We start from the raw sequence: 25,117 nt of genomic DNA, 5'->3' as shown, positions 1-25,117 counted from the left end.
CGCTGCTGCACACATTTTTCTCTCATACAGGACCTGAAAGATGCAATTACCCAGACTGAACACTATGGACAAGATAGCCCAGCCCTCTCGATGGTGAGCACCGCCCTCAGCCATCCACTTGGCTTCCAAGGCCACCTCCAGCAGGACTTAGGCTTTCCCAAGCTAACTCAGAGTGCTACAGAAAGAGATGAGGATGACATTTCTTTCCCATAACTCTGGCATTTTAGTCTGAAATGTCAGATTTGTAAGTGCAAAGGATTTTTCAGCCCTGCTGTCTTTGTGGGTTTTGCTGCTGAGCAGACAACAAGTCCCTTGTTCCCCAGGAATGTCACGGCAGTGTGCCGGGCACAGAGAACTTCCTGGGGGCAAGGGCTGTCTGTTCTGTAGCTGCCTCCCCGCTTGTGTGCAGGTGTGTTTGGGGAAGGGAATCACATCCCCGAGTCAAGGGCCTGGACTTGCTAATGGAAGTGGTTCGTTTTCCAGGACAAGAGGGTGGTGAGTGAGAAATGGGGAAGCCCCTGTCCCTGTCCTACAAGCCCTGGGTTCGGCCTTGGCAGTGAGGAAGAGGAGGAGGAGGAGGAAGCAGATCACATGTTCACATTCAGGATGGGGAAAAGGATGCAGCTGGCTGTTACCATGGACAACAAAGCAAAGGTGAGTAGGGAAGAGGATTCCTCTTACACTGCAGCCTCTTGACTTACAAAGGGGCTTCTGTTCTGCCTCTCGCTTGAGCTTTCTCCCAGCATGCCACATCCAAAGGGAATAGTTCCCTTACTGTTTGTTTCCTCTCATTTCACAGTTCTTCAGCACAACCTCAGAGCTGCCACATGCTTCCCTCTCTGTTATCTGATTGCCAGGAGTCGGCCCTCAGGCCTTGCTAACCCCCTCAGCAGCACTGTCCACCCAGCCATGTGTAGCCAGTTCTCTTTCTGAGGGATCAGTCCCATCAGTGCCCTCCTGGGCCACTCTGGTGTTAAACTGTGTTGCTGTGCCTGGAAAGAGGGACTTGCTTGGTGACACTGCTGTGACTAAATGAGGCACCACCTCCTTCCTGTGACCCCTGCAAGGTCCCAGCACCAGAGCTGCTGGGCTGTGCAGAAAACTACTCACATCCAATTCTCAATAACCCAAATCATAGTCAAGCAAGATGCCCCAAAGGAAAGCCTGCTGGAAAGTTGCACAAACTGGACAGAAGTCCAGGGATTTCCTTTGTTCCCATGTTCTTTTTCCTGGCACTCCGTGGATGAGTATTTTTAACACTGCCTGTGCAATCTGAGGCATGCCTCAGACATGAGATGGGCACGTCTCTCTGACTAAGCTAAAGAGCTGGTGCCAGAGTCCCAGATCTCTGTCAGGCAGGGAATGACCCAGGACAAGCCCTGTGGAGGGGAGGAGGTGACTGCCAGGCACTGTGGCTGTGACTCTGCTCTCTCTGTCTCTGTTGGCTCTGCACGGACACTCTCCTCATATGACATCTCTCACTCTGGGAGCTGGGACACCAAGGACCAGGATTTCCAAATGTGGGACAAGCAGGCTGGGAGATCACCCAGACTGTTAAAATAGGAAACAAGGAAAGAAGACATATGTCAGCATGTTGAGCAGAATGTGCCTTCAGGTGAGGCAGCTTAACCAGAGCAGAATGGAGAGGGACAGAGGGAGCAAAGGAGGGAAGGAGTGGTAAAGGGAGGGAGGGCAAAGGGTATTACACAGAAAATCTGGTGGTCTCCCAGCCTGGATGTGTCTAGCTACCACAGCTCTGTTAAATAGCTGTTTCCCATATTTCCTCTGAGTATTCCTTGCCATCTGTTCAATATATGCAGGGTTTAAAGGCTTTGCCAACACACCAGCCTTCACACTGTGCCTTTTAACATCCAGTGGCCCAGGGAACGTGTCACCTCCCTGTAATCAAGTGATGCTCTTTGAGGCTTCTGTTGTGCTCAAGGCGTTTGGGCACAAGGTTCTCTGTGTTGGGTCTCAGGGGGAACTTTCTCAGACAGCAAGTGATGAAGTCACCTTCAAACATCCTCCCAGTGCCAGACCTTCCTGGCAAGATGTATCTGTGACCCTGTTATGTGTCTAAAGGATGAGCCACCAACACTTAAACACTGGAGAGCTCCAGGGAACAGCTATTGACTTAAGATGATGTTTGATGTACAACTTGTGGATTAATAGCTTGCTGTTACCTTCTAAACTATCTCTGGGCTTACTTTTTAAATAAAAAAATTATATTAACTAGAATGCCAAATACCTCGTACCAGTGCTCTGGGTAGGGCAGAGCGAGGCCAGTCTCCAGTTCAGGCTCTAACCTCAGCAGTACAGCCTAGGATTACTGAACCCAAAAGCACAGCTGGCCATCCCCAAGGGAATCTGTAACAAGGTTCCTACTGTATCTGTGCATCTGGGGCTGACAGGACAGGCAGAGCAGAGACCACTCCTCTCCCCTGTATCAGGCTGACTCAAGAACTATCTCTGCTGAAACAGCAAAATCACACAGATGTGAAAGATGAATAAACAAGAGACTGAGGTTCTGCTGCTGGAAATACTCCAGTGTCTCCTAAAACATTTATCATGTGCTAGGAAGCTCGATGACTGAGAAGCCGTAAAAAAGGTCATGCTGACAGAGGCTGTGCACAGCAAGGCTCCCTCCATGCTAACATCTGCACTCCTGGCAGAGCTGAGGGAAGATGAGGCTAATGTGAGGCTTCTTGGTATCACATGTCATGGCAAAGGCCCTGACTGCAAGTCTTCCCTACAAATCAGAGGTCTGGGTGTGCTCTTTGTTTTTGAAAACAATTTCGTAGCAACAAAAAGTTCCCAAGTTTCACTGAATTTTCCTTGGAGATTTTGAGTGCCTTTTTAAATCAAGACTGCAGTAAATGTGGAAGCCCAAGGTAGAAAACAGAGTAAAATGCACCATCCTTTAGAGAGAGAAGCTGCTGAGGTTCCTTGATCCCTGGTGAAGTTGAGCAGACTTCATATGGATGAAGAGAAAAGAAAAAGATCAGAGATAACGATGAAGATGACTTATTAAGTCTCTCATTTCCTTGTAAGGCAAAAATAAAAAGGCACATGACTGACCTGAAAGATGATACTTTTAAATGAGGAAAAGTATGTCCTTTTGTACAAAAGATGTGCTCATTTTGTGGAATTGATGGCTGAGGGCACTGGCAGGACATCAGCCAGCAACAAAGATCATTAACAAAATAAGAACCAGATGTAAATCCATGTAGTGAAATCATGACACTGATACAGACAGCTGGAAATAATATCTGAGAGGGGTAAACTGCTCTTGCTTAAGGAGTTTATACATCAGTTTTCTAAAGTATTCCACTGCTGAATAAATAATTCCAGAAATACTAACACACAATGACTATGAAGTGATGAATTATCAAGTGCTAATACACTTCAGGGAAGTAACTGCTATGTGGGCAAGGTTGGAGAGAAAGAACCCCACTGTTCCCTTTCTCTTCTGCCTCCTAGGCTTATGCTCCAAGGTAGCCTCACATTTTACTGGGACATGTTGTGTGGGGAGGGGAAAACCTCACATTTGTTTCAAAGATACAGATGCAAGCTTAAAACCATCCCTCAGTGTTGATGCTGCAGATCATCTGAGCAGGGTAAATCCCACCATGCCCACGTTGTGCTTAGCTAAACACACCTCTGTAATATCACAGATCCCTTAGCGTGGGGTGGCAGCTTTATAAGCCAACGGGACTGACTGTTTGGCTCATTTTCTGTACTGCCAGCCCAAAATCCTTTGCAGTTTGGGATGGTTACTCTCTAGGAGGGCTAATGGAGGTGTCCTTAACTCAGCCTTTCCCTTCCAGGGCAAGAGGATCGTCAGTGAGAAACGCACCGAGAGCTTCCCTGGCTCAGGCCGAGTGCCGGACCTGAGCGAGGAGGAGACGGATCACTTGGTGGCTTTCCGAAGGGGAAGGAGGATGCAGATTGCCATCACCATGGATAACAAGGAAAAGGTAAGTGCAGTGCTAGTGACTAGCCTGTAACCTATCCATGGCATCCACTTCTTCTGCTGGCATGAGGAGGGCCCAGCCATAGGATGTTGGGAGACACTGTATGTTAAATAGTGTGCAGCTTATCTCCATATCTCTACCTTCCATCCCTGTGAAGGAAGAAAGCCACAATCTTTTCCCTCTCCTGTGGTCCTAGCTAAAGCTAGAAGTCTCCTAAACACACTGGGTTCATAAACAGATGCTGCTTTGGGAGGACTGATGAAAGTGCTGCCAGATATGGGGCATGAATCTCACCTCCTCTGTTACCAGCTTCTTTTTGGAGCTGCACAGCAAAGTGGGACAGAAGCAGTGTCCTCCTGACTCACTGCATGACTTAAACATTAACAGAGCGGGGCAATACCTGCTTCTGAACCACATCCTGCTGTGCCTGGCCATCACCTGCTGAATGAGCTGGCTGAGCTTTGTTAATCTTTGAAACATATTTCAAATACTTCTTTACAAATACCTTCCTCTTTACACACACAGAGGCATGTGCTATTTTCTTCTTTGGGAGTTTTCACAGATAAGGAAGAATGCCTGCAGCAAACAGGATCAGCAAAGACTGTGTAGGAAAACAACACTTGGAGTGGCTACCAAACACACCCAGGAATGCTGGGAGACATCTGCAGCCCCTCTCTGGGATAGTGCCAACCATTTGCTGCTACTAACACGCTCTTCTTCAGCTTTTCCTCCTCCCCAGCGCTTACCTAGGCTCCAAGAGCCCAGGTGCTCCTTTCTCATGGCAGCCAAGTAGTGTTTTGAATGCCATAAACCTCAAACGAGCTGCCTGATTGAGCCACTGGTAACCTCAGAAGTCTGCATGACAGACATCGCTGTTTCAGTCTAGGCATCGCCAACACTCCGGGATGTAATGGGAATGACCTGACTGTGCCTGTGCTGTTCCTGCCCTTGAGCTTGTCAAATGTACTTCTGTAATGTGCAGGCCGAGTGTGTTCTGCTCTCTGCTGGGCTTGTTTAAACGCTTGTCTCTGAGGTCATTGGGGTTAGGGCTGTACTAGGAGACAGCAGCAGGAGGAGTGCCTGGATGTTGGCTTTAGATCCTGTGCCCTCTTTCAAGTGTATGTACTGTCCTGGAAAAGGTAATCTCTCATCTGGTTTCATTATGGGATATGAAATTTGAGGCTGAGGATCCATATATGTGGTTTTGGCAATGCCTTGCTCATACCACCCTCAAAGCATCCGGGTTCAGAGTGTGTATGAGGGCAGGCCTGAGACTGCAGTGGCTAAAGCCATAGAATCATAGAAGCTTATAATCCCAGACTGGTTCAGCCTTGTTCCCTGACAGCTCCTTTTGTTGTTCCTTCCTCAGGGGAAGCAGTGAATAGATCATTCCCTGGTCACTTCCCAAAGCACAAGTGATTTTATCGACCTGTTTCATGTCTCCCTTCAGCTATCTCACATAACTTAAGAGATTCCCCCTATTTAGACTTGTCTGCTAGGACAGTTCTTTATTTCTGATCATTCTTATTGTCCCCATTTGTGGAAATACTCACAGCTTTTTACCGGCTAGGCTCGTAGTTCAATGCCTTAGAAAGCCTCGGGCAGCCTAGAGAGGTAGCACGGGCAATCCAGCATTTCAGTAGCTCTAAAAGTGGCAAATGGTAGCTGCAAAGCTGATACCACCAGCAGAAGCAAAGAGGGAGAAATAATAGCTTTTGGTTTGCCCAATTCTGCACTTAGAAGCTTTCAAACAGAAACAGAAACACCGATGCTTGCAGAAGGATTGCAAAGCCAAAGAGGGTGAGCCCCCTCGCAGGTCCTTCTTTTACTGGGAGAAGGGGAAAGGGGAGAAGGGGGGGCGGGTGGACCCAGGGTGACCGGCCAATCAGACACTGCTCAAGAGTTTGAGTTACATTTGTTTTTGCCCGAGTTTGGAACAAAGGAGCACATGGCAGAGGCAAGTCCTGGCTTGTCTTGGGGAGGGGGAAGGGCGACCTCGGAGCAGGCAGCAGCACCCATTTGTGCTTTTGTTATTTTTACCATATTCTTTCAGTACAAGCAGACCAGAACTGCACATGGTATTCCAGCTGCGGGCTCTCCTGGATGTATTCAGCAACATAACAATGTTCTGGCTTGTTCTCTATTCTTCTCCCAACAAGTTTGCATATTCTTTGCTTTTTTTTTTCGAAATAATTGAGCTAACATTTTCAGAGAATTAGTCACAGTAACACCAAAATTTCATTCCTGACTGTTAATCATAGCTCAGGACTCATTACTCTGTGTGTGTATACAAGAAGGGGCCTTTTTCTCTGTATGAGTTATTTTGTATTACTGATATTGAATTTCATCTGTAATTTTATGATGCACGCATTCAATGTCAAGAGATCTTTCGCAGCTCTTTCTGGGCAAATTGCATTCTTTGCCCTGGATGATTTAGTATCATCAGCAAACTGTCATCCCTCTCTTCAGCTCCTTTTCCAGACCATTTATGAGCATGTTGAGCAGCACATGTTCCAGTGGCACACTCCTGCTAATCTTCTGCCATGGAAACCATTTTCTTGCCACTTTTTCTTTTCTATCCTTTAATCAGTTGTTAAAAGAGAAGCTTCATTTTAATTTCCAAATCGATTGGCTGCTGGAGAGCCTGGTGGGGTGTCAGTGGTGTTGACTGGGTAGCTGTACATTAGGACCTGAGCTGGGACCCCTGATTCAAGGATTAACTTTCAGTTTCTTATTAACCCCAGAATGGTTCATCCTTTGGGCCTTTTTACCTTGTGTCCCAACTGGTTCCCTGCTCTTTTGGGGTTCCCACAAAGGCCTAGGAGAAAGAATCACATCCCTCACTCCCCCTCCAGTAGCCTGGCCACTGTCAAATTTGCTTCCTCCTCTGTGCACTTGTCAGATTTATCCTATTAAAGTATTTGATGGGTGTCCTTGTTACCACACATTTTCTCTATTTTTATTCATGATGAAATTCAATAAAGAAAAAAAAACCCAACCAAACCAACCAACCAACCAAAAAAAAAACAAACCAAAAAACCCAAAGAAGAAAAAGACTCCCATTCTTGGTGCCTGTGGTGCTTCTGGCTAACCCCATGCTCTCAGTCCCAGACTGCAGCACAGCTGGGGCAGGAGATGCCAAAGAGGAAATGTAAGGGAAAAAAGCTGCTGTCATGATCTCCTTTTCTGAGACAGCCCCGGTGCCATAAGTAGAACGACTCTTTCACTCTCTGTTAGCCCAGAAGGCTGAAGGGACCAAATTATCCTGTCTGCTTGCAGAGCTCATCACTCTACTGGTGCAGCTTCATGACCTCCAGTGCTGCTGCTGGCTTGGAGGTGCCACATCTGGGACCCACCTCTGCCTGGCTGCCCCTAAACCTGCCTCAGGGCTCTCCTGCATGCAGGGCTGAAGACAATCCTTCATTTTTAGCCCTAAAAAGCCACTCCATGCTTTGGCAGTGTTTCAGGCTCATTAGTACATTAGAGCTGGGAGCCAGCAGCCCAGGACCAGTGGAGCACAATGGTTAATTAACAGGTTACAAATCATCTTTTAAATGGGCAGTTGATAGAGCTTCAGGGCTTTTAAATTGTCCTTTTATTAACAGAGTTTCCCAGGATGGTGTATCAGAAATGACTGTAATCAAGAGACACAAAAGCTGCTTTCAGGGACTAACACAGAGGAGTCGGACTTGGTGCTTGCAGAGGAGAGGAATCAAACCTGTGGCAGGAGAAACACTTGCTTACATTGCAGATGGGAGGGGAAAAGAGGCAGAGAGGGTGGCTGAAAAGTCTTGAGCTCCCTTCAGGCAGCACAATTAAGGAGGCAGATTTTTCAAAAGAGTTATAAAAAAAATCCTCTCCTGTACTAGTTTCAAAAATCCTGCCCAGTGGGGAATCTGAGCACTAGAAAAACAGCTTTAAGCTCCTACAAAAATCTCTGAGCAGAAGAAATGCCAGTTGTGGTGCTGACACGTGCCTGGAGAAGTGGGTACCAAAAGGTTTGTTTAATTCATCTGATAGTCCTTATCTTTCAAAAAAGAAGGCATTGAACTAGCCCTGAGGTGTGGAAGCCTGTCAAAGCTTCTGGAGTGCTTGGCTGGATAATGGCATCCGTACTGTCACCACTGCATGGTGACATTAGTTGGGAATATGTGAGGAATTCAGAAAAACCCAGTGGCAGAAGGCATTTGGGATCCCAGGGCTGGGCTCTGCCCCACCCTGGGCCCCACCCTGGGCCGTTCTGGACTGAGAAACTGAGAAATCTTGGCAGAAACCTCAGGATAAACAATCATAATCTTCCTTGACTGCTTCAGGCTTTTGTGTCCTCCTCCTGCTCTGCAGGAACAGTTACACTATTGATGATAATGTCCATGTAATTTTTCTTAATTTTGGGGGCAGAGAGGAAGAAGGAAAAGAAAAACATGTTTTGCTCCCTCTTGGCCTGGATATGTGGTAACGGGAACAGCAGCTCTGGGGCAGCAGAACAGCAGGAATTCTGCTCCTGAGCCAGTACAAGAACCAAGCTGACTGTTCTCTGCACAGTTCAGACCTGCTGTCCTGGTACAAAAGAACTACATTTTTGTGGTCTTCTGCATTTTCCACAGTGCCTTCTGAGAAGCAAAAATAGAAGGAGACTAAGGCAAAAGGCAGCTGGCTTGGAGTGAGGGTGTAGAAGGATGGAGGGTTGTGCAGTGTCCCTGTGACCCAGGTTTGTGGTGGGCACTGATGAGCGAGCATTCCAAATGGGACAGCCACTGGGGTGCAGGGCTCCGGGAGAGCAAATTTTCCAGATTTCTGTTGTTTAATCTCTCTGTAAATGCTCAGTTTGGAACTGCAGAGACTCATTCAATCTCTCACTACAGGGTTCTTCAAACAGTGCTGCCAGAGCAGGTGACTTTGAGTCCAGAGGGAGCATTTTTGGTTATATAAGTTTTCGCTGCAACGTTTTGAAATAAATCCCCAGTGTCATCTTTCACCATATACCCTTTTGCAACAGGCAGGATATGGTGAGGGGCAGCTTCTCTGTGCACAGACCCCTCTGCATTTTTCCCAGATCTTTGCTGAGAAATCCCAGGACAATATAGGTAACATTTTCCTTGTTATTTCCAAGGATCTGTTTGAACAAACCTCCATCTGTACTGGAGCTACCAGTCAGACCAGTGTGCAATGAGAGTCCATGAACTGTATGGCCACACTTCCCACCTGCCTCAGACTTAGCATGTGTGGGCAATCCTCCAAAAAAATGTGTCCCCAGGTCATTCCCTGCATGATTCCATGAGGTCGATCCAGCAGGAGTTGCCTTAGGAGACTGGGCAGAGCTGCAGGTCTCAAGACTGATATCCCGAGGTTCCCTGTAAAACTAAAGCTGTGTCTGGTGAATACGTGGAATAAAAGTCCTGTTTCCAGCCTGGGCTGGACCTTGCCACTCTGACGCTTTCTGGAAGGTCTGAGCTGGCAGTTCGTGCTGCCACGTTCCTCTTTGTGTTTCAGTTCTGCTTGGCACTGCAAAATGGCAGCAGGACAAGCTCAGCTCCCCACATCCCCGGCCCTGTAACTGTCCAGCCAGGCCGGAAGCCTTTCCTAAAAGATCTTTATGCTCTGCAGACTGTTTTGTTAAGACCCACTGCGATCCCATCCTGGCCTCTGACATGGCTCTGTCTCTATTATTCATCCCATGTGGGGACATCCCATGTGGCCTGGCTTGGCCAATGTTTGGTGTCTGTAGCTCGCTAAGAAACAGATGCTGATTGTCACCTCCTGCCAGGCAGGGGAATATCAACACCAGAGCAGAACTTGCCAATCTGGTAGCAGCAGGGGTAAACCCCATGGGAGCAGGGATGGACCCTGGTAGAAGGATGCCATGTTTGTCAGGGATTAAAATCTCTCCTAGTTTGACAGTGCTGGGTTGTAGCTGCACTTCAGATAGGTTCCCGGATCTTGTACAGTGGAATCCTAAGATGGCCCAAATCTGGAAAGGTACCTGAAACTTGGTCTGCCTTGGAAAGAAACAGGACCATGCAGGACACCACTCTGCTTCCAGCCTGGGAGAAGGAGGGACCTGTGGGAATGCTTTTCGCATACACCCCTTGCTTTCTGACTCCTTTTTTTTCTACATCTGTTTGATTTGGGGGCCCAGAAGGAATCCTTCCTCCTTGCTGATTGTTTCTGAGCAGTTTTTACATGTCCTCGTCAGGATAGGTTCAGGCACTGGTTCCCTGCCAGGAATCCTTGCTTAATCCTTGAAATTATTCCTATGTTCGTTCTCTTGCAGGCAGAAGAGCGGAGAACAGCAGAGAAGAGGAGATCAGACAGTGACAGAGGCCCAGAAAGTGAGCACAGCCGGAAGGTGAGTGGGGCCCAGGTCCCTTTGTGGGGACCCTTGTCTTGGAAGAGGAAACCAGTAGAATGTGCTTCCCCACCACAGCCCTAAAGAAAGATGACCTTTGAGGTCTCTTTGGACCCAAACCATCCTGTAGTTCTGTGAAGCAGCGTTGTGCTCTGACATGGCTCCCACTGTTCATCCCTCTCATCATCCAAAGCTTTGCTGAGCAGCTGCACACCTGCAGCAAGCAGCATTGGAAAGGTGACAGGGCCTGCTTCTACACCTTGTCGTGGCTTCTCAAGCCCTTCACACAGCCATAGGGATGTTAGGAAGGGTAACATGCTCACTCCTATGGCAGCACAGCCTTGGCTGGTTCCTCTCCCAAAACCATTTCCTTGTGGATTGAAAAGCTCAGGCTGTATTAGCTACAGCTCCTCACTTCAGCAGGAGCTGAGTAGGATGGAGGTAAATTAAAGCACAGGCCTTCCCACTGACTGTTTAATGCAAAGCCTGGAGACATGCTGGCTCCCTCGAGCCTGCAGATGCTTTAATTAATGGAGCACAAATAGAATAACCCCACCTCAGTGTGATTCATTAGGAGGACACAGATGGGCTCTTAGACACTAATTCCAGCTGAGCCCCCCAGAGCAGGAAGGGGGAGCACAGTAGCCTGTGGTCCAGCTAACCACAGCTATGCTGTAATTGAGGTGAGGGACTGGCTCCTCCTGCTCCATGGGCCCCCAGCCGCTTCTGCCTCTCCCCACAAGAGAGCACAGGCATCAGCCTCAGTCCTTCCCTTGCTTTTGGCTTTATGGATGCATTGGGATCCATCCTGGCAGGACCCACTGTGCCTTACCATGGGGCTGGAAGCAGAGGGGAGCACTCCCAGGCTGTGCCCCAGCTGAGGGACAGTGCCTTTCTGTGGACCTCACTTCTGTCTCCTTGGGGACATGGTGTCAGGTCCCCAGCTCCTGCCAGCTGAGGAATGGAGGAGCAATTGGTGCCACCCCAGCTCTGGCCCACGCAAATGGGTCACCTTGGTAACAGGGCTTTCAGTCCCTCCTTCCTGCTGCTTCTCTTATCCGCAGTGCAAGGCTGAGGAAGGTGTGAGGGTGGCTGGTGTGGAAGGACACGTGCATGAGGTGATGAATTACCCGCTGGTAATTAGCACCCCAGGACTCAGTTCTGCACTATTATTCCCTACACACTGTTGCTTGACAACACACCACAGCCTGCCGGCTCCTGCTTCCACCTCATCCATTAACCTGACAGCTGGGCTACTTCCCCCCACATGCTCCATCAGCTCTGAACTGTCTTTCCATTAAGCTTTAAATTTTTGAGCAATGTCAGGCCTTAACCAGTCTGTCATGAGGAGCGATAAACCAAGAGCGTGACAGCAGTGAAGGTAAAGAGCCCCTTTGCTCTGGGAATCCTGCTCTTGGGCCCAGGGTTGACCCCAGCTTTGTGACTGTGGGCTCCCATGGATGCCTGGTGGTCAGAGAAGGCTGGCTTCCTTCCCTGCCTTCTCACTGTGAAGGATTTCACAGGCATAACTTTGATTTAAGTATCGCAAAGTCTTCAGGTTGGAGGACTCATCATTCAAACCCTGCTGAGAGATGTTGCAAGCACTCCAGGAACTGACTCTATGCCATAAGTAAACCTTAGCAAAGGTTCCTGCCTCAGTTTTCCTCTCTGTAGAGCCAAACAGCCCCAGCATATTTAGGCTCTGGGTAAAGCAGAGTCCTGGTGTGCGCACATCACTTCAGAGAAAGAAGCTGACCTTGTCCCAAGTTGTTTTCAAATATTGCTGAGCATTTGTAGCGCTGACAGTGTAAAGTACCCTGAATGCAGCTGTTTCAGACAGTTTTATTAACCAGAAGCTCTTTTCCCTCCATTAGGATGGTGGGAAGCCAGTCCAGAAGAGCCCCGGAGACCTGAGTTTCCCCATGACTGGCCGGGAGCGCTCGGAGTACATCCGCTGGAAGAGGGAACGAGACCAGATTGACCTGGAGCGCCTGGCACGTCACAAGAATGCCAAGGGCGAGTGGCGACGGGCTTGGGATGTGGAGAAGTCGGAGCACATGTAGGTCCTTCCTTGTCCCAGGGTGCTTTGCCTGCAGCAGGTCTAAAGCCAGTGGTGGGATCCTGTGCAGATACTTATCAATCCCATGCTGTCATGTGCCTGACCAAATCCACACTGCTGCCTCTTCCTCCCCTGACCATACCCTTAAGTGGGATCTGGTATCAGAGTGATTCTTATGTTTTCTTCTTGATATGAGCTCTCCTGAGAGGGGATACCATGTGCTGACAAAGACTGCCTGCCAGGATATAGACTATGGGAGGGAGGGGAGTATGAACCAAGCCTCAGTCTGCATTTGGAGGATCCTCTTCATTTCCACATGAACAAATCCAATGGCAGGAGGGTACAGGTGCTCTTCCAGAAACATGGATGGACAAACTTGCATTGCTAGTCCACAGGTTCTCTCACTGGCCCCGCTTGTTTGTCCTTTTCAAGCACAGGAGAGCCCAGCATGCCTAAATCCACCCCACCCCATAAACTGTGCCTGTTTGGGCACTGCGGGGCAAGGGGGGTCACAACAAAAGGCCACCTGTGTCATATGGGGACAATGCTGGGAACAGCAATGTGGGACAGCTGGGAATGGAGCCGGACATGTCCCTGCCTTAATCACTGTCCCTCTGACTGTCCCTCAGCTGGTTCAGCTGAGTCACACCAGCTAGAGAGCTTTGGAGAATAACTTGGCACCTGCAGCAGGATAAGCTTCTAGTAGGGTGTGGAGCTAGGGAATGTTACAAAGGTTTGGTGATAGAACAGTTTGTACAGGACAGGTAGGTGGGACAATCTTTTGGCTGAGAAATGGGACCAAACACATCAATTTTCAGTTGCTGAGACCCCAATAATTAGGGGTGAATTGACTTAAGTGGGTGCTGAGTATTGATGGCAAGACAGCCCTGAGCCCTACTGTTTTTCCAAAACTCCATTTTTAAGAGAAAAGCCATAATATAAAACAAGCAGGACTAGAAACCAACCAAATGAGTCTGGTTTGAGATGGCAAGTCCTGAAGCTACTTCAGATTGTGCTTGGAAGCTTGGGAAGCTGCATTTGAGTGTAGTACAGCTATACTTCATCTATAGGATGTTCATAGAATTTAATATTGGTACTGTTGTAAAGGTTTTAGAGGTTCTTCTTTGGGGTAGAACTGCCTCACAGCCTCAGTTAGCACATGCAGCTTCAGCTGCTGCTGAGAAACCTGCATAGGTTTGCCTGTGGGCAGGTGCAGAAGGGCCAAAGGCCGGAGCTTGCGTCGTGCCAAGGGCTCCAGCCCACGCTTTGCACACTGAAGGAGGATGGTCAGGTCTGACAATGCCTGTTTTTAACCTGCAGGTTTGAAGAGGACTTTGTTAAGGATGGGGAGCCAGCCTTGGATAATCCCAGCAATAAGAAAGGTTGGCAAGGGACACCTAGACTCTGTCCTGACGCTAGTGAACGCTGATCGTGCGCATCCCAGTGCCGCAGCAGCTGCCGTGGCTGTCAGCTGTGAAGCTCTGCTTTCCTGGGCAAACGCCTCTGAGCTGGGGGCTCAGCCCTCCTTGCTGGGCAGAGGGCTCAGGGGATGGGACTTGAGCAGCTGGGTGCTAGAGCTTTGGACCTTCCCAGGGAGAGCAGTGGCTTCTGTAACCTGGTACAACACAGTGTGGAGGCTCAGCCCTGCCTCCTTTCCCACACACTGGTTTAAGAGGCAATCCTATTCTAGAGCACATAATTTCTGATCCCTATGGCACATGCTGGCTTCTTTACTAGCATAAGTCCATCCTGACTCCTGTTTCTCAGGAGATGGACTGGCAAAACAAAGCTTTCCCTCATGACACCCTATTTGAACATCAGGCTTCTTGCTGCCTGTCCATTACAGACCCTCACTCACTTTGGTGCATCCTTTCTTGTGTCCTTGCAGGGGGAAGGAATGCAAGGAAATTCCAGCACAGGTCCTTTCCTCCTGATGGGAGAGGTGAGTAAACCACAGGATTTTGTTGTGTCACCCCACTAAATGCCAGCACCTCTGATATCCCTCTGGGAGAGGGTTCTTTCCAGACACTTGCAGATTTGGAGAGCCTTTTGGAACATACCACATGGCTGCTTTCATAGCTGTGTGCAGAGGAGAAGTCTTCCAAGAACAGCACAAGTGAAACTGTATCCAAGAAATAAGATTTAAAGTTAGAATTGGAATTTGGAATTTAAAAAACCACACAAGAAACACCCTAAATTCTTTATTTGTCTTTATTACTTTAGAAAATATATGTGCAGTATGCATGCAGCTTCAGAGGCTTCCCACCTCAGAGGGCCTTTCCAAGGGTACAAGGGTGTTGGCCTGTTCAGTGGTCCATCAGCTGCTTCTGCCTGCTTTTGCATGGCATTTCCAACCTGTTTTCTAGGTGGAGGACATCATGGAGTGAATGTGAGCGACCCTGGTCCGAAAACAGTGCCTGCTGTGAGCAGCCGAGCCAAGGGGAAGGACAGACTGACAGGCAGAGCCAGAAGGTGAGGAGCTGGCAGCACTGCCATGGTGTGCACGTCCACGTCTCCCTCCCTGCCTAATTATGAAGACGCAACCTGTGCCAGGGCCTCATCACCCTCACAGGGAAGCATATCCCACCTAACACTGCTCTCTGTCAGTGGGAAGTCATTGGTCCTGTCACTCTAGGTCCTTGTAAATAGTCTCTCTGTATTCCAAGATACTTCAAAGTAATTTTAGCCTTCAGTTTCTGCCTCTGTGTCTGCTGTCGTGGAGAGCTGGGACACTTGGGCACTGTCAGCCAAGCAGGACCAGACTGTGGCAGGCATCAGCACAAGCAAACTGTATCTTCTTAGTCTGACTCAACTGTCTGTTCTGGCAATTGGAGTTTATGTGTTCATCACAATTAGAATTACAACAACCAGTTCATTAAGATTTACTGGTCTCAAATGAGTGTCTCTGGATGGGTCTGGACAAGTGGCTCAGACAAGAAATACATGGCCCTGGTAGGAATCCCTATCCAGGTGTCAGGCAGGGACATTGGCTTTGTAAGAACTTCAAGGCCTAAATTCTGATTACTTTTTCTTGACAGATGGGATGCAAAAGAAGGTGAGGAGATGTCTCTTCTGAAGGATGACCTTGATGGCCAGGTGAGTTCCTGAGTTGCAGGCTGGCAGCAGTTTTCTAAACACATGCACTATCAGGAAAATTGGAATCTCTAATCCATTCCAGAGCTGGAAGACCTCTGTTTTTGGGCAACTGTACCCATCACTAACACTCCTCACATGGCCTGGTGTGACAGCAGCTTCACTGCTTACACTGACCCTCTGTCAGTACAACTACCCCACCTGTTCTGGTCCCTGAACACTTCTCCACCTACATCCTTTTGCATCCTTTTTCCTCAAGTTTTCAGAACCATCACAGACAAGAAATACAATATACTGGTATTTTAATAAGCTGAACGTAATATGTCCTTTGTTTTTCAGAGGAGCCTTGGTATGGACAGGCGGAAGAGCAGAGGTGACGAGGGGGTGGAAGAGAACAGCACAGCTGAGCTGGAGGAAAAGGGGAAACAGCCAAGCCCCCAGGATCACGGGGCCTCCTCACAGCGGCTGCGAGGCGGGAAGGTCCAGCCTGCCCACAATGGCCAGAAGGAGGAGCGGAGGGGAGTGAGGGGCTGCAGCACAGAGGTATCTGTGGCCAGCGCCGGGGACTCGGAGCCAGGGCCCAAGCCAAGCAAGGAAAGTGTTAGGGAAGATGCCAGCGGGAAGCCTGGCACCGCTGACATCTCCCAGGAGAAGGAGAGCACTGACAGCACTGCTTCACAGAGCAGCCTTCCGAGCACTGTGCAAGCCACCAGGCCTGGCAGCGAGGAGACTTTGTCACAGCCCATGGGAGTGAATGTAGATGGAGCTGGATTGGAGAAACAGCCAACTTCGGAACAGGAGTCCTCTGAGAACTCTTCCAACAGCCACGGAGGAAAGCTTGACACAGCAGCAGGAGACAGACTTGATGCAGATCGAGGACAGCTGGTGAGCAAAGGAGGGGAAGAAGTGACCCAAACCACTGCTCTTGAGGGACAGGTACTTGCACTGAAAGGAAGTGAAGATGCTGAAGGCACTGAACACCATGAGCCTTTGTCCCCAGGGAAAGACAGCTCTGACAAGACTGTTGTGCCTGAGCAGGACACGGCAAAATCTCAGTCCAGGGAAGGGGACCAGCCTGAGGACTGCAAGGACAAGAACAGTGGGGACACTCACAACTAGCAGAGATTGTACTGGCTTGCTGGAGACATAAGGTGAGTCATCTCATTAATGCTCTCAGCCATAGTACAGGGCCACAACTCCATTTTCGGTGGTACAATGGCATAATATCAGATGTTCAGAAATGTTTATTAGTAGTGCTATGGATCTCTAAGGTAATTAAATCTGTGCATCCCAAAGGCCTGTCCTGGAGTGGGTAGGAAAGGAATGGAAAGACAGGCAGGAAAATTTGGACAGAAAACCAGGCTGCTGAGGTTGGTTGATGACACACATTAGGGCACATACTGAACTATTCCTAGGAAATGATGACCTTAGAAAGCATGGGAGGAATAACCTCAGTGGGATGAGTTTATTTCTGCCTCTGGGGTGATCACAACTTGAGGTCAGTGTGGTCCTTCCTCAAAACACTTGCAAAGCCACAGGGGCCCACCTTGTGGGCAGAGCTTACGAGAAGGTTGATTGTATGTGGGATTCTCTTCCCAGTACAAGGTCTGTGAGTGCTATGCTTTGAATTACAGATGGTAACACTAATGTGCAAGGCAGTGTAGAAATACACAGGGTGAGATGATTCCTGGTGCAAAGACCCACAAACCAAACAGAAAGGAGGGAGAACAGAGCCCGTTATGGAGCAATGCTCCAGGTTTTACACAAACAAACAATTTTCTTCCATCAAGGCAAATGCAAAGCCAGGAGAAGGAACAAAGGATGACAAGCACATAGGTAAGGTAGAAATTAGGAGGAAGGGAAAAGAAGAGAGGGTAGGGGCTCTTTGCAAGGTGTGTTTTTGCCAGCAATGTCCCACAGAGCAGGACATCACGCTAAACAGAGATGAGTGTTTCCAGAACACAGTCCAGCTTGCCTAACACAGGAGTGGCTCTTAGGGTACTCCGGCCTCTCTCCTTCACAGAGGCAGCAGCTCTGTTTCATAAGTAGGCACTTGAGGCCATGAGCTGCTCAGAGCCAGGCAGGCAGATCCCCCCATCAAGTTTCTTTCCCGGATTCCAGAAACTTTTCTGCAGACCCTACACAGCAATGTGTCCCCTGGTGTTGCTCAGTATTCCTCCCAGGGGTACAAATGAGCTTAGGGATGAAGTGGCTAAGCTGCCAACAAAGACTTTCCGTATAATCCAATCCATACAAAAGGCAGGGAGAAGTGCAAGCATCGTAGTGATTTCAAAAAGACAAAACATCAAGAACCAGCAGGAGCTGGTTCTATGCTTGAACTAAAATTCCTTCAAGTGAGGGAAACTAATTTGAACAGCATTTAGGAGAATGTTATGAAACACCTGTATGGACATAGTGGGAGATTACTGTCCAGCCACGCCTCTCCAATCTACCAAAATTCCCACCAAATTAGAGGATGAAGGAATTAATGACTACTTTGCTCACTCAGGATAACTTTAATTAGACACCAGCTAAGAGGAAAGAATAAATTAGAGTAGTCCATTTTCATCTCAGTGATGGAGATTCCTATGGTTTGGTAATAAGGCCTTGAGTCCACTTCAGAGCTCAGTAGGTATCTGTAACAGCTGGAAACATCTGTACTCAGTGATAACGATGTGCTGGCCCCCTGCCCTGCTCAGGGGCTCCGTGGGGCCCGTGTCCCACTCACATTAAGTGCAGATCTCACATCCCTTCCTGCATAACCACAGCCCTGGGCAGCCACCACGTGGGTTTCACAGCTTCCCCTCCCAATGTCTATTTATGGCACTAAAAATCTCCAGCACCTTCAAATCAGTGGGAGATGCTGTGCAGAGAGTGTGGTAGGACTTTCATCCTTCGCTTCAAATAACAAGGAATAAATATTTACTTGAAGTGCAGGACTGGAATCCCTGGAGAATGTCCAACAAGTCCCAGAGAAGTAAACGATACACAAAAACCACAGAAGCTTTTCCCTGAATTCTCTTGAGAAAATTAATCTTAACATCTTTAGAGAAAATGCAGCTGGGGGTAGATTTCCAGAGCAGCTCCAGGGATCTGACCTTGCAGCACTGGCTGACGTAAACAGGAGTGGGGCAGGCAGGGCCTGAGTGCTGCAGGACGGAGGGGGTCAGCAGAGGTCGGCTCTGATGCAAACCAGTGCCCAAGGTTGGTGCAGGAAGCCGCACAAGCAGAAACCAGCACTTCCCAAAACAGTTACGGAGCTGCGGAAGAACAACCAGCTTCCTCGAGGTTCAGGAGACAGGAAGATACCATCTGCTGGTATGTTTGGGGAGTTGGCCTAGCATTGGCAGGGTCAAGGGCTTGTCTTGAATAGCATCGACTTCCCTGGTCCTTCCTGCAGCCCACACCACCCTGTGGAGCCAACTGTCATGCCATGGGCATTTCAAATTCCCAGAACACCTCTGAGTACCACCTAAGTAGAAAGCTTAATCTTCATGGAGAGTCAGGGAATGGGACTTGACACAACTGTCTCCATACCTCTGGAGTTATGGCACAACATAGGAGGACAGTGTTAACATTGGAAAACACAAGGATTCTGTGAGAATGGTGCAAGAGACTAAGGACACACAGGGAAGGACTCCAGGGCTGTTGAGGGAATGTTGCTTAGTCTAGGAAAATGAAGGCAGAAAGCAGTGGAATTGTGATTTCTGTAGATATGTGGGTAGTGAACACCAGCAAAGGGGAAGAAACATCCAAGCCAGAACACAATGCTGAGGCGGGGACCAATGTATTGGAGAAGCCCAGAAATAAATATGGGAAAATTAGGAAAAGGTGGCTACCTGTCAGAGCACTTGGAAGCTCACCACAGGTGAATCCTGAGGAGCACTTCCTGGAGCTTTACACGTCTAAACATAACTCAGGGCTTTGATGGGCAAACTGCTGCCATTTCAAACACCAAGAACAGAACTGCTCTCGTATTCTGCAGTTGCTCCTGCTATTCCAGACCTTCATCAGCTATGTTCAGCTGTAGCTTCAGGGAGTTCTGCACATCCCCCCATCACGTGGGGCCTAACCAGTAGGTCCCATAAGGGCTTGGTGTTGTCTTGGCTGTGAAGGCCATCCCAGTGACATTCCCCAGCCACCCAGGCTGGGAGGTGTGAGACAGACAGCAGTGATCTGCGTCAGTCCTCTCCTGTGACACTGACACACAGAGTTCTGCCACCGCAGAATTCCCACTCTGCTGGCAAAGCCCAGGCAGCACCCAGGGGCACTGTGGTCCTGAGCCCCAGCTCACAACCAGCCCAGAGCTGTTCAATCTCCCATTGGCCCTGGAGTTACATACGGGAAAGAGGATATGGTGGGAAATGTGAGAAAGGCTAATCACTCTGGCTAATTACCAAGAGAAGTAATGACTTTAAAGCCCACCAGTGTCTTGGCTGTAAAGACTCATTCATGCATGGGAAGAAGGTGTCTGTATTGAAAGGATAATACTGCAAAGTGGGGAAGGGAATTGTCTCCCAGCACTGAAACACAGTCAGAGCCTTCTGAAAGCATCAGTGATCAAACAGATTCACAATAGGGAGAGCTCGTGCTGCAGTCAGTCACACTCATAAACCAGATTATGTTACAATATCTGGACCACCAAGTGTGACTGACAGTCTGCTTCTGGCCCTTTCCAGGCCCATTAAATCCCTGTGTGCTGCCACAGCACTGAGCACCCCTCGGCAGCAGGACATAGCCAGCCCTCACTGCTGCACACAGACAGGAGAAGGAATTAAATCTCCAGCAACAATCTCATCTCAGCTGTACACAGCATCAGTTGTGTCAGCACCTCGGGTCTGATTTCAATGCAGTTCCTTATTAAATATCTGTGGCTGTGTCTTTAGATGATTCCTTGAGAGGTTTCTCTTTTTTTATGCAAGCCAAGCTTCTTGTGGCCTCTCCTGCCTTTGCAGGATTTAATCTCTTTTTTTTTTTATATCCCCTCCCTGACTTTTCTTGGGAGCTTTGGGTGCTGAAATCTGCATCAGCAAAAAGCAGATCTATGGATTTGAACATGGATGCAGGAAAATGCCAGCTCAGCAATTCTGAGCAGCACCCAAGCATCTGGCAACTAGAAAAGAACAAAAAAGCCTGCCTTTCCCAATTAAAATCAGCGTGTCTGGGTCTGGAAACAGCTCTAGGACAGCAGGCTCCACTCACAGGATAGTTTTTCATTAGGAAAAGCTGATTCACCCTCTGCCCTTGGGGTTTGCAAGTGCTGCATCCCCAGGCTGGGTTCACCCACAAGGATCACAAAGCCCTGCCTGAAATCAGCCCCTTCTCTTGGTGCTCCAGGTGCTGAACCAGCACACACAAGAACACGTCAGAATTGTTGTTCCTGAGGTATAAGGAAAGAGTAAAGTTGATGTATCCATCCCAGTGGAGAACTGAGAGTGTTTAATCCAGACTGGAAGAGTCAGCTCATCCCCTGGGCTGCAGAGCCCCCACTGCTCCTGTCAGATTTGGCAGCAGGTATCTGGGTTATGCCCCAGTGGTGCCTCCCAAGCAGCCCCAGCCATGCAGGAAGGGCAGGGTGGAACTCAGCAGACATTTTAATTTACAGCTCAGCAGTTCCCTGGAGGCTGATAATCCCGTGGCTGTCTCTGCTCTCGTTTTGCAGGATAACGTGCTGGAGGCGGTGGAGAAGAGGAGCGCAAGCTTGTCCTCACTCTTTTACCTTCTATGAAATCAGCTTTCAGCACCTGCCCAGTGCCCTTCAGCACTATTCATAACACATGGGGTCCCCATCACCACCCCCACCCACAGTTCTGGCATCCCCCTTCCCTATGTCAAAGGACAGGGAAGGCTGCACACACTCCCACCCTACAGAGAACATCACTTATCTATTTGTTTGGCATATATTGCAGCTGCGTGGCAAGCCAAGGAAATGTCTACTGGATGCACTTTATTTTATTTAATGACTAATTCTGTTAAAAGTTATGGCTTGGGTTTCTGGGCATGCCCCCCTTTTTACCCCAAAAGCTGGAGGGGCCTGCACCTGCCAGGGGCTGTGCCAGCAACTGGAACAGCAGGAAGAGGTGACTGGCAAAGCAGAGGGGTGAGGTGTTAGGGTGTAGTTCAGTAGGTGGGTGAAGAAGTAGTGTTCAGAGCTCTTGTACTAAAGGTTTGCATGTGGTTGAAGTGTTGGCAGAGGTGTATGGTAGTGGCAGGGGCCATGGGGCATGAACAGGATGGATGGATGGATGGATAGATGAATGGAGCACTTCTGACAAGCACAGATCAACCCCAGCACCTCCTCCTTGAAGAGCCTCCAGCTCTCCTCCCCTCTTAGAGGCTGAGGAGCACATCAGGACAGTGCTTTGTGCCAAGGAAGGTGCCTGCTCCGGTGACCAGGTGTGTGCATAGGTCAGAAAACTCTGTGCCCCCTTCCCAAGGGTAACCGGGCATCCCTGCAGCACGGCAAGGAGGGGGACAGCACAATAATTTTCCTCTTCCACCACACTGCCCAAAGCAGTTGGCAGCAGGACCCAGGCCAAACTGGAGCTGGAGGTCCAAGACTTCGTATCAAACATTTTCACCTTCCTGGTTGTGCCTTCCATAGCTTTGTGCTTGAATAAGAGGGCAGAAATCCTCTCTAAGCTGCCCTGCACACCTTCTGACCTGGCCTTAAAGATACCTTTCAAATGAAGGATCTGGAGGAGCATTTACAAGCACAAACATACAGGAATTCTAGCTGCTTGGCTTTCCAATTACAGCAAGCTAGGACCTAGCTGGAATACAGCTACCAAGTTATGGAGAAGGCACAAGGAATAACACAACATAATTTCTGACTTCTGAATGACAGAGCAGAGTGGGCATCACCCTCACTTCGAGATGCTGCTCAAAAACTTGATGCCAGAGTAAACATCCCTGGGATAGGTTTGTGTGGAGACTGCCTGGAATATCCTGCAGGACGTTGGCTGACCAGGCTGGCAGACTGCCCTGGAGATCAGGTTGGCACGTGTGGACTGAAATACTCTACGCTGCTTTAATAAACTAATATTTGCACAGACAAACATTTGGTTTTCCACGTGACTTAGACCCGTGACACCTATCATGAAGCAAGAGCCTGGGAATTTCCTCCCTGTGCCAAATTCAGAGACTTTACTGGCATCACACCAGGTATTATCAAGAAACAGAGTGTTCAGCTTTTGTGTTTTATCAGTAGAAACATCTCCACCCCACCAAAGCCCACACTGGGTTTATTTGGACTTACCCAACAGATAAAAGAACAGATAAATAGAAGATTGTAAAACTGCTCCAGGTCCTGGAGCTTCTCCATCACTGTTAAAGGCTGATTTTCCTTATCTGACTGGCTCAAAAACCTGCTTACAATTGTTTAGTTTTTTAATTTATTATTATTTTGTACATCAGGTCTCTGACCTCACTCTTGGTCCAGTCAGACTGAGTCATTACCAGCATTTCCCAGGAGCCAGCTTGCCTCATGGTCCACGGGTCCATGGGACCATGAGTCTCAGCTCAAGAGCTGTTGCCCCCCAGGAGCAGTTGGACACGTGGCCAGGCAGGAATTTTACAATGCCCTGGTCCAGCACTGTGTTGAAGAGATAAAAAACTTTACTGCTCTAGACTCCATTCTGAAAGGAAAGCCATCCTTTGGTTTTCCAAAACCAATGGTCCTCCATTCCCTCCTTTTTTCCTTTCTTCCAAGTGACTTTGCAGGTAATGATGCCCAGGAATGACTGAGTCTGATCCAGGCTCCGGGGATGGGACTGGACAGGTTGTGCCTGTTCTAAGTGTATTTTTTCCTGCTCATTAACACTTTGCTTGATGCACTTTGTTTGGTGCCTGGGTTGTGATTTTTCAGACAACTGTGGCTTAGCTGTTTCTTCTTTATGGTGAGAGAAAAAACTGAAAAGTTGACAAATCTGATGTAGAGGGATTATTTATATGAAATAAAAGTTGGAATGAGGAAAAACCTCCTGTTTCTTACTGTTTCTCAGTTCCACATGTAGAGTTTTCCAAATTGAATCAGTAATCTCTGCTTTTTAGAGCAACAGGTCCAGTTCAGAGCACTGATTCCTTCGGGAAGCACTGAACTCCTGGGCTAGCTCAGCTTCCTCACCACAAAAGCTCCCTGCTGCAATGCCAGGAGGTTGAGGATCACTTTTTCACTGAGGCATCAAAGCTACCACCTCATCACCACTGCACTTTTCTTGCAAGCAAATGTAATGGCAGCTCACAGAGTTCAGTCACCTGCCTACACAGGTACCTGTTCCTTCCCAGCAGTGGCTGGAAGCTCGGGGAATTGGTGGAAGTCCTTCCAGCTTTTCCAGACACCAGGGAAGCAGCAGCACTCCGAGGCAGAATGCTTTTTCCTTCAAACTGACTTGCCACTATACACTGTTCTTTTCCTTAAAAATTTACAATCAATTTCAAGACAGTAACTCTGTAGCTAAAACTATCAGAATTGATCCCAGACTAGTGAGTCAGCTCTTGCATGAAGAAGTTAATTTAAAAAACTTCAAGCCTAGGACAAAAATACATCTGGATAAAGTTGGAGATACTGGTTTCCAAGGCAATTACTGAAGGAGGAAATAGCACAAAATCCTGTAAGCAGTTCAGCTCTCCATTCCTACCTCAACAAGTTCAATACCTGCAGCAGGAGCATACACATAGGCCACTAACCAGTAAAGCCCAATACAGAGTCTCTAGACATAAAAATAACAGAAAATTTCACTGGTTTTCCACAGCAATCTCCCTCCAGATAAACTGGTTGCAAGTGGCAGAGGGCACTGGCACTTAGCCATCAATTTTGTATTTTAAGTGCATAATACAGCAATTATTGCTTTTCAAGTCAATGAGAAGCTCAGAGCAGCAGCAGGATACAGCACTACTGGGAAGTTCAGGACACTGCCTGCTGCCTTCCCTGGAAAGATTGTACAGCAACAGCTTGACCAGCTCCCAGGCTCTGCAGGCACTGGCAGGCAACACTGGGAAGTCTGTGACCGATTCCTGCTCACACCATCCCAGTGCAGTGACACAGCACCTGGCCAGCTTTCCCAAAACTGCCTCCGAACACCTGTGGAACAGCCACAAGCCAAGCTTCATCTCCTTAGCTTCATGCTCCAGCTCAGCTATGACTTTCTTACCCCATTCCCCCCTCTGCGTGCTCCAGCAGCTCCAGGACTCAGAGCCGGCCGTTGGTAACACCCCCCTGAGCAGCCCACCAAGATCAGCTTTGACTTCTCAGAGGGAAATCGCTGATGCCCAGAAGCAGCCATTGATTTTCTTATCACTACTACACCACACAACTGCTTTTCAGCTATGCTCAGGGATTAAGCCAAGATTCCCTGTCAGAAATACTGCACAGGAATCTGGGATTAAGATGACGTGCATTGCATCGGATGAGCCACAAGAGAACGTGCACAGGGAAAAGAGAGCTTTTAGAGATGGAAACGTGAGCCAGCTGCTGGAGCAGATTACATGCTCCAGTAACTCTCTTTCCTGCTATTTCACTTCCTTCTGGTCCCTCTGCACGTGACTTACACCAAATGCTCTCCTTGGACAAACTGGGCTCAGTGGGAAAAGACCAGCATGCACAGGCAGAGGGCAGGTACTAGATGTCGATAAATAGGTGTGAGC

General features: G+C 48.6%; 1 protein-coding gene across 3 annotated transcripts in view; it reads left to right on the top strand.

The window, feature by feature from the left end:
• The window catches only part of CCDC9B (coiled-coil domain containing 9B), a 32,687-nt gene extending 9,220 nt beyond the window's left edge, over window positions 1-23,467 (top strand). For 2 of the 3 annotated variants that reach the window (XM_069016646.1, XM_069016647.1), the window contains exons 4-14: window positions 31-93; window positions 484-654; window positions 3,828-3,977; window positions 10,246-10,320; window positions 12,195-12,379; window positions 13,700-13,761; window positions 14,268-14,321; window positions 14,746-14,851; window positions 15,418-15,475; window positions 15,812-16,623; window positions 21,135-23,467. In XM_069016646.1, the coding sequence (XP_068872747.1) occupies window positions 31-93; window positions 484-654; window positions 3,828-3,977; window positions 10,246-10,320; window positions 12,195-12,379; window positions 13,700-13,761; window positions 14,268-14,321; window positions 14,746-14,851; window positions 15,418-15,475; window positions 15,812-16,591 (1,704 nt within the window). In that variant the 3' untranslated portion in view covers window positions 16,592-16,623; window positions 21,135-23,467. The remainder of the gene's footprint in view (window positions 1-30; window positions 94-483; window positions 655-3,827; window positions 3,978-10,245; window positions 10,321-12,194; window positions 12,380-13,699; window positions 13,762-14,267; window positions 14,322-14,745; window positions 14,852-15,417; window positions 15,476-15,811; window positions 16,624-21,134) is intronic. The other variant, XM_069016648.1, reaches the window with a different exon arrangement.
• Window positions 23,468-25,117: the final 1,650 nt, after the last annotated feature.

This window comes from Aphelocoma coerulescens, chromosome 5 (genome assembly GCF_041296385.1).
Source record: "Aphelocoma coerulescens isolate FSJ_1873_10779 chromosome 5, UR_Acoe_1.0, whole genome shotgun sequence".
Classification (NCBI taxonomy): Eukaryota; Metazoa; Chordata; class Aves; order Passeriformes; family Corvidae; genus Aphelocoma; species Aphelocoma coerulescens.
This window is presented reverse-complemented; position numbering and strand designations above follow the sequence as displayed.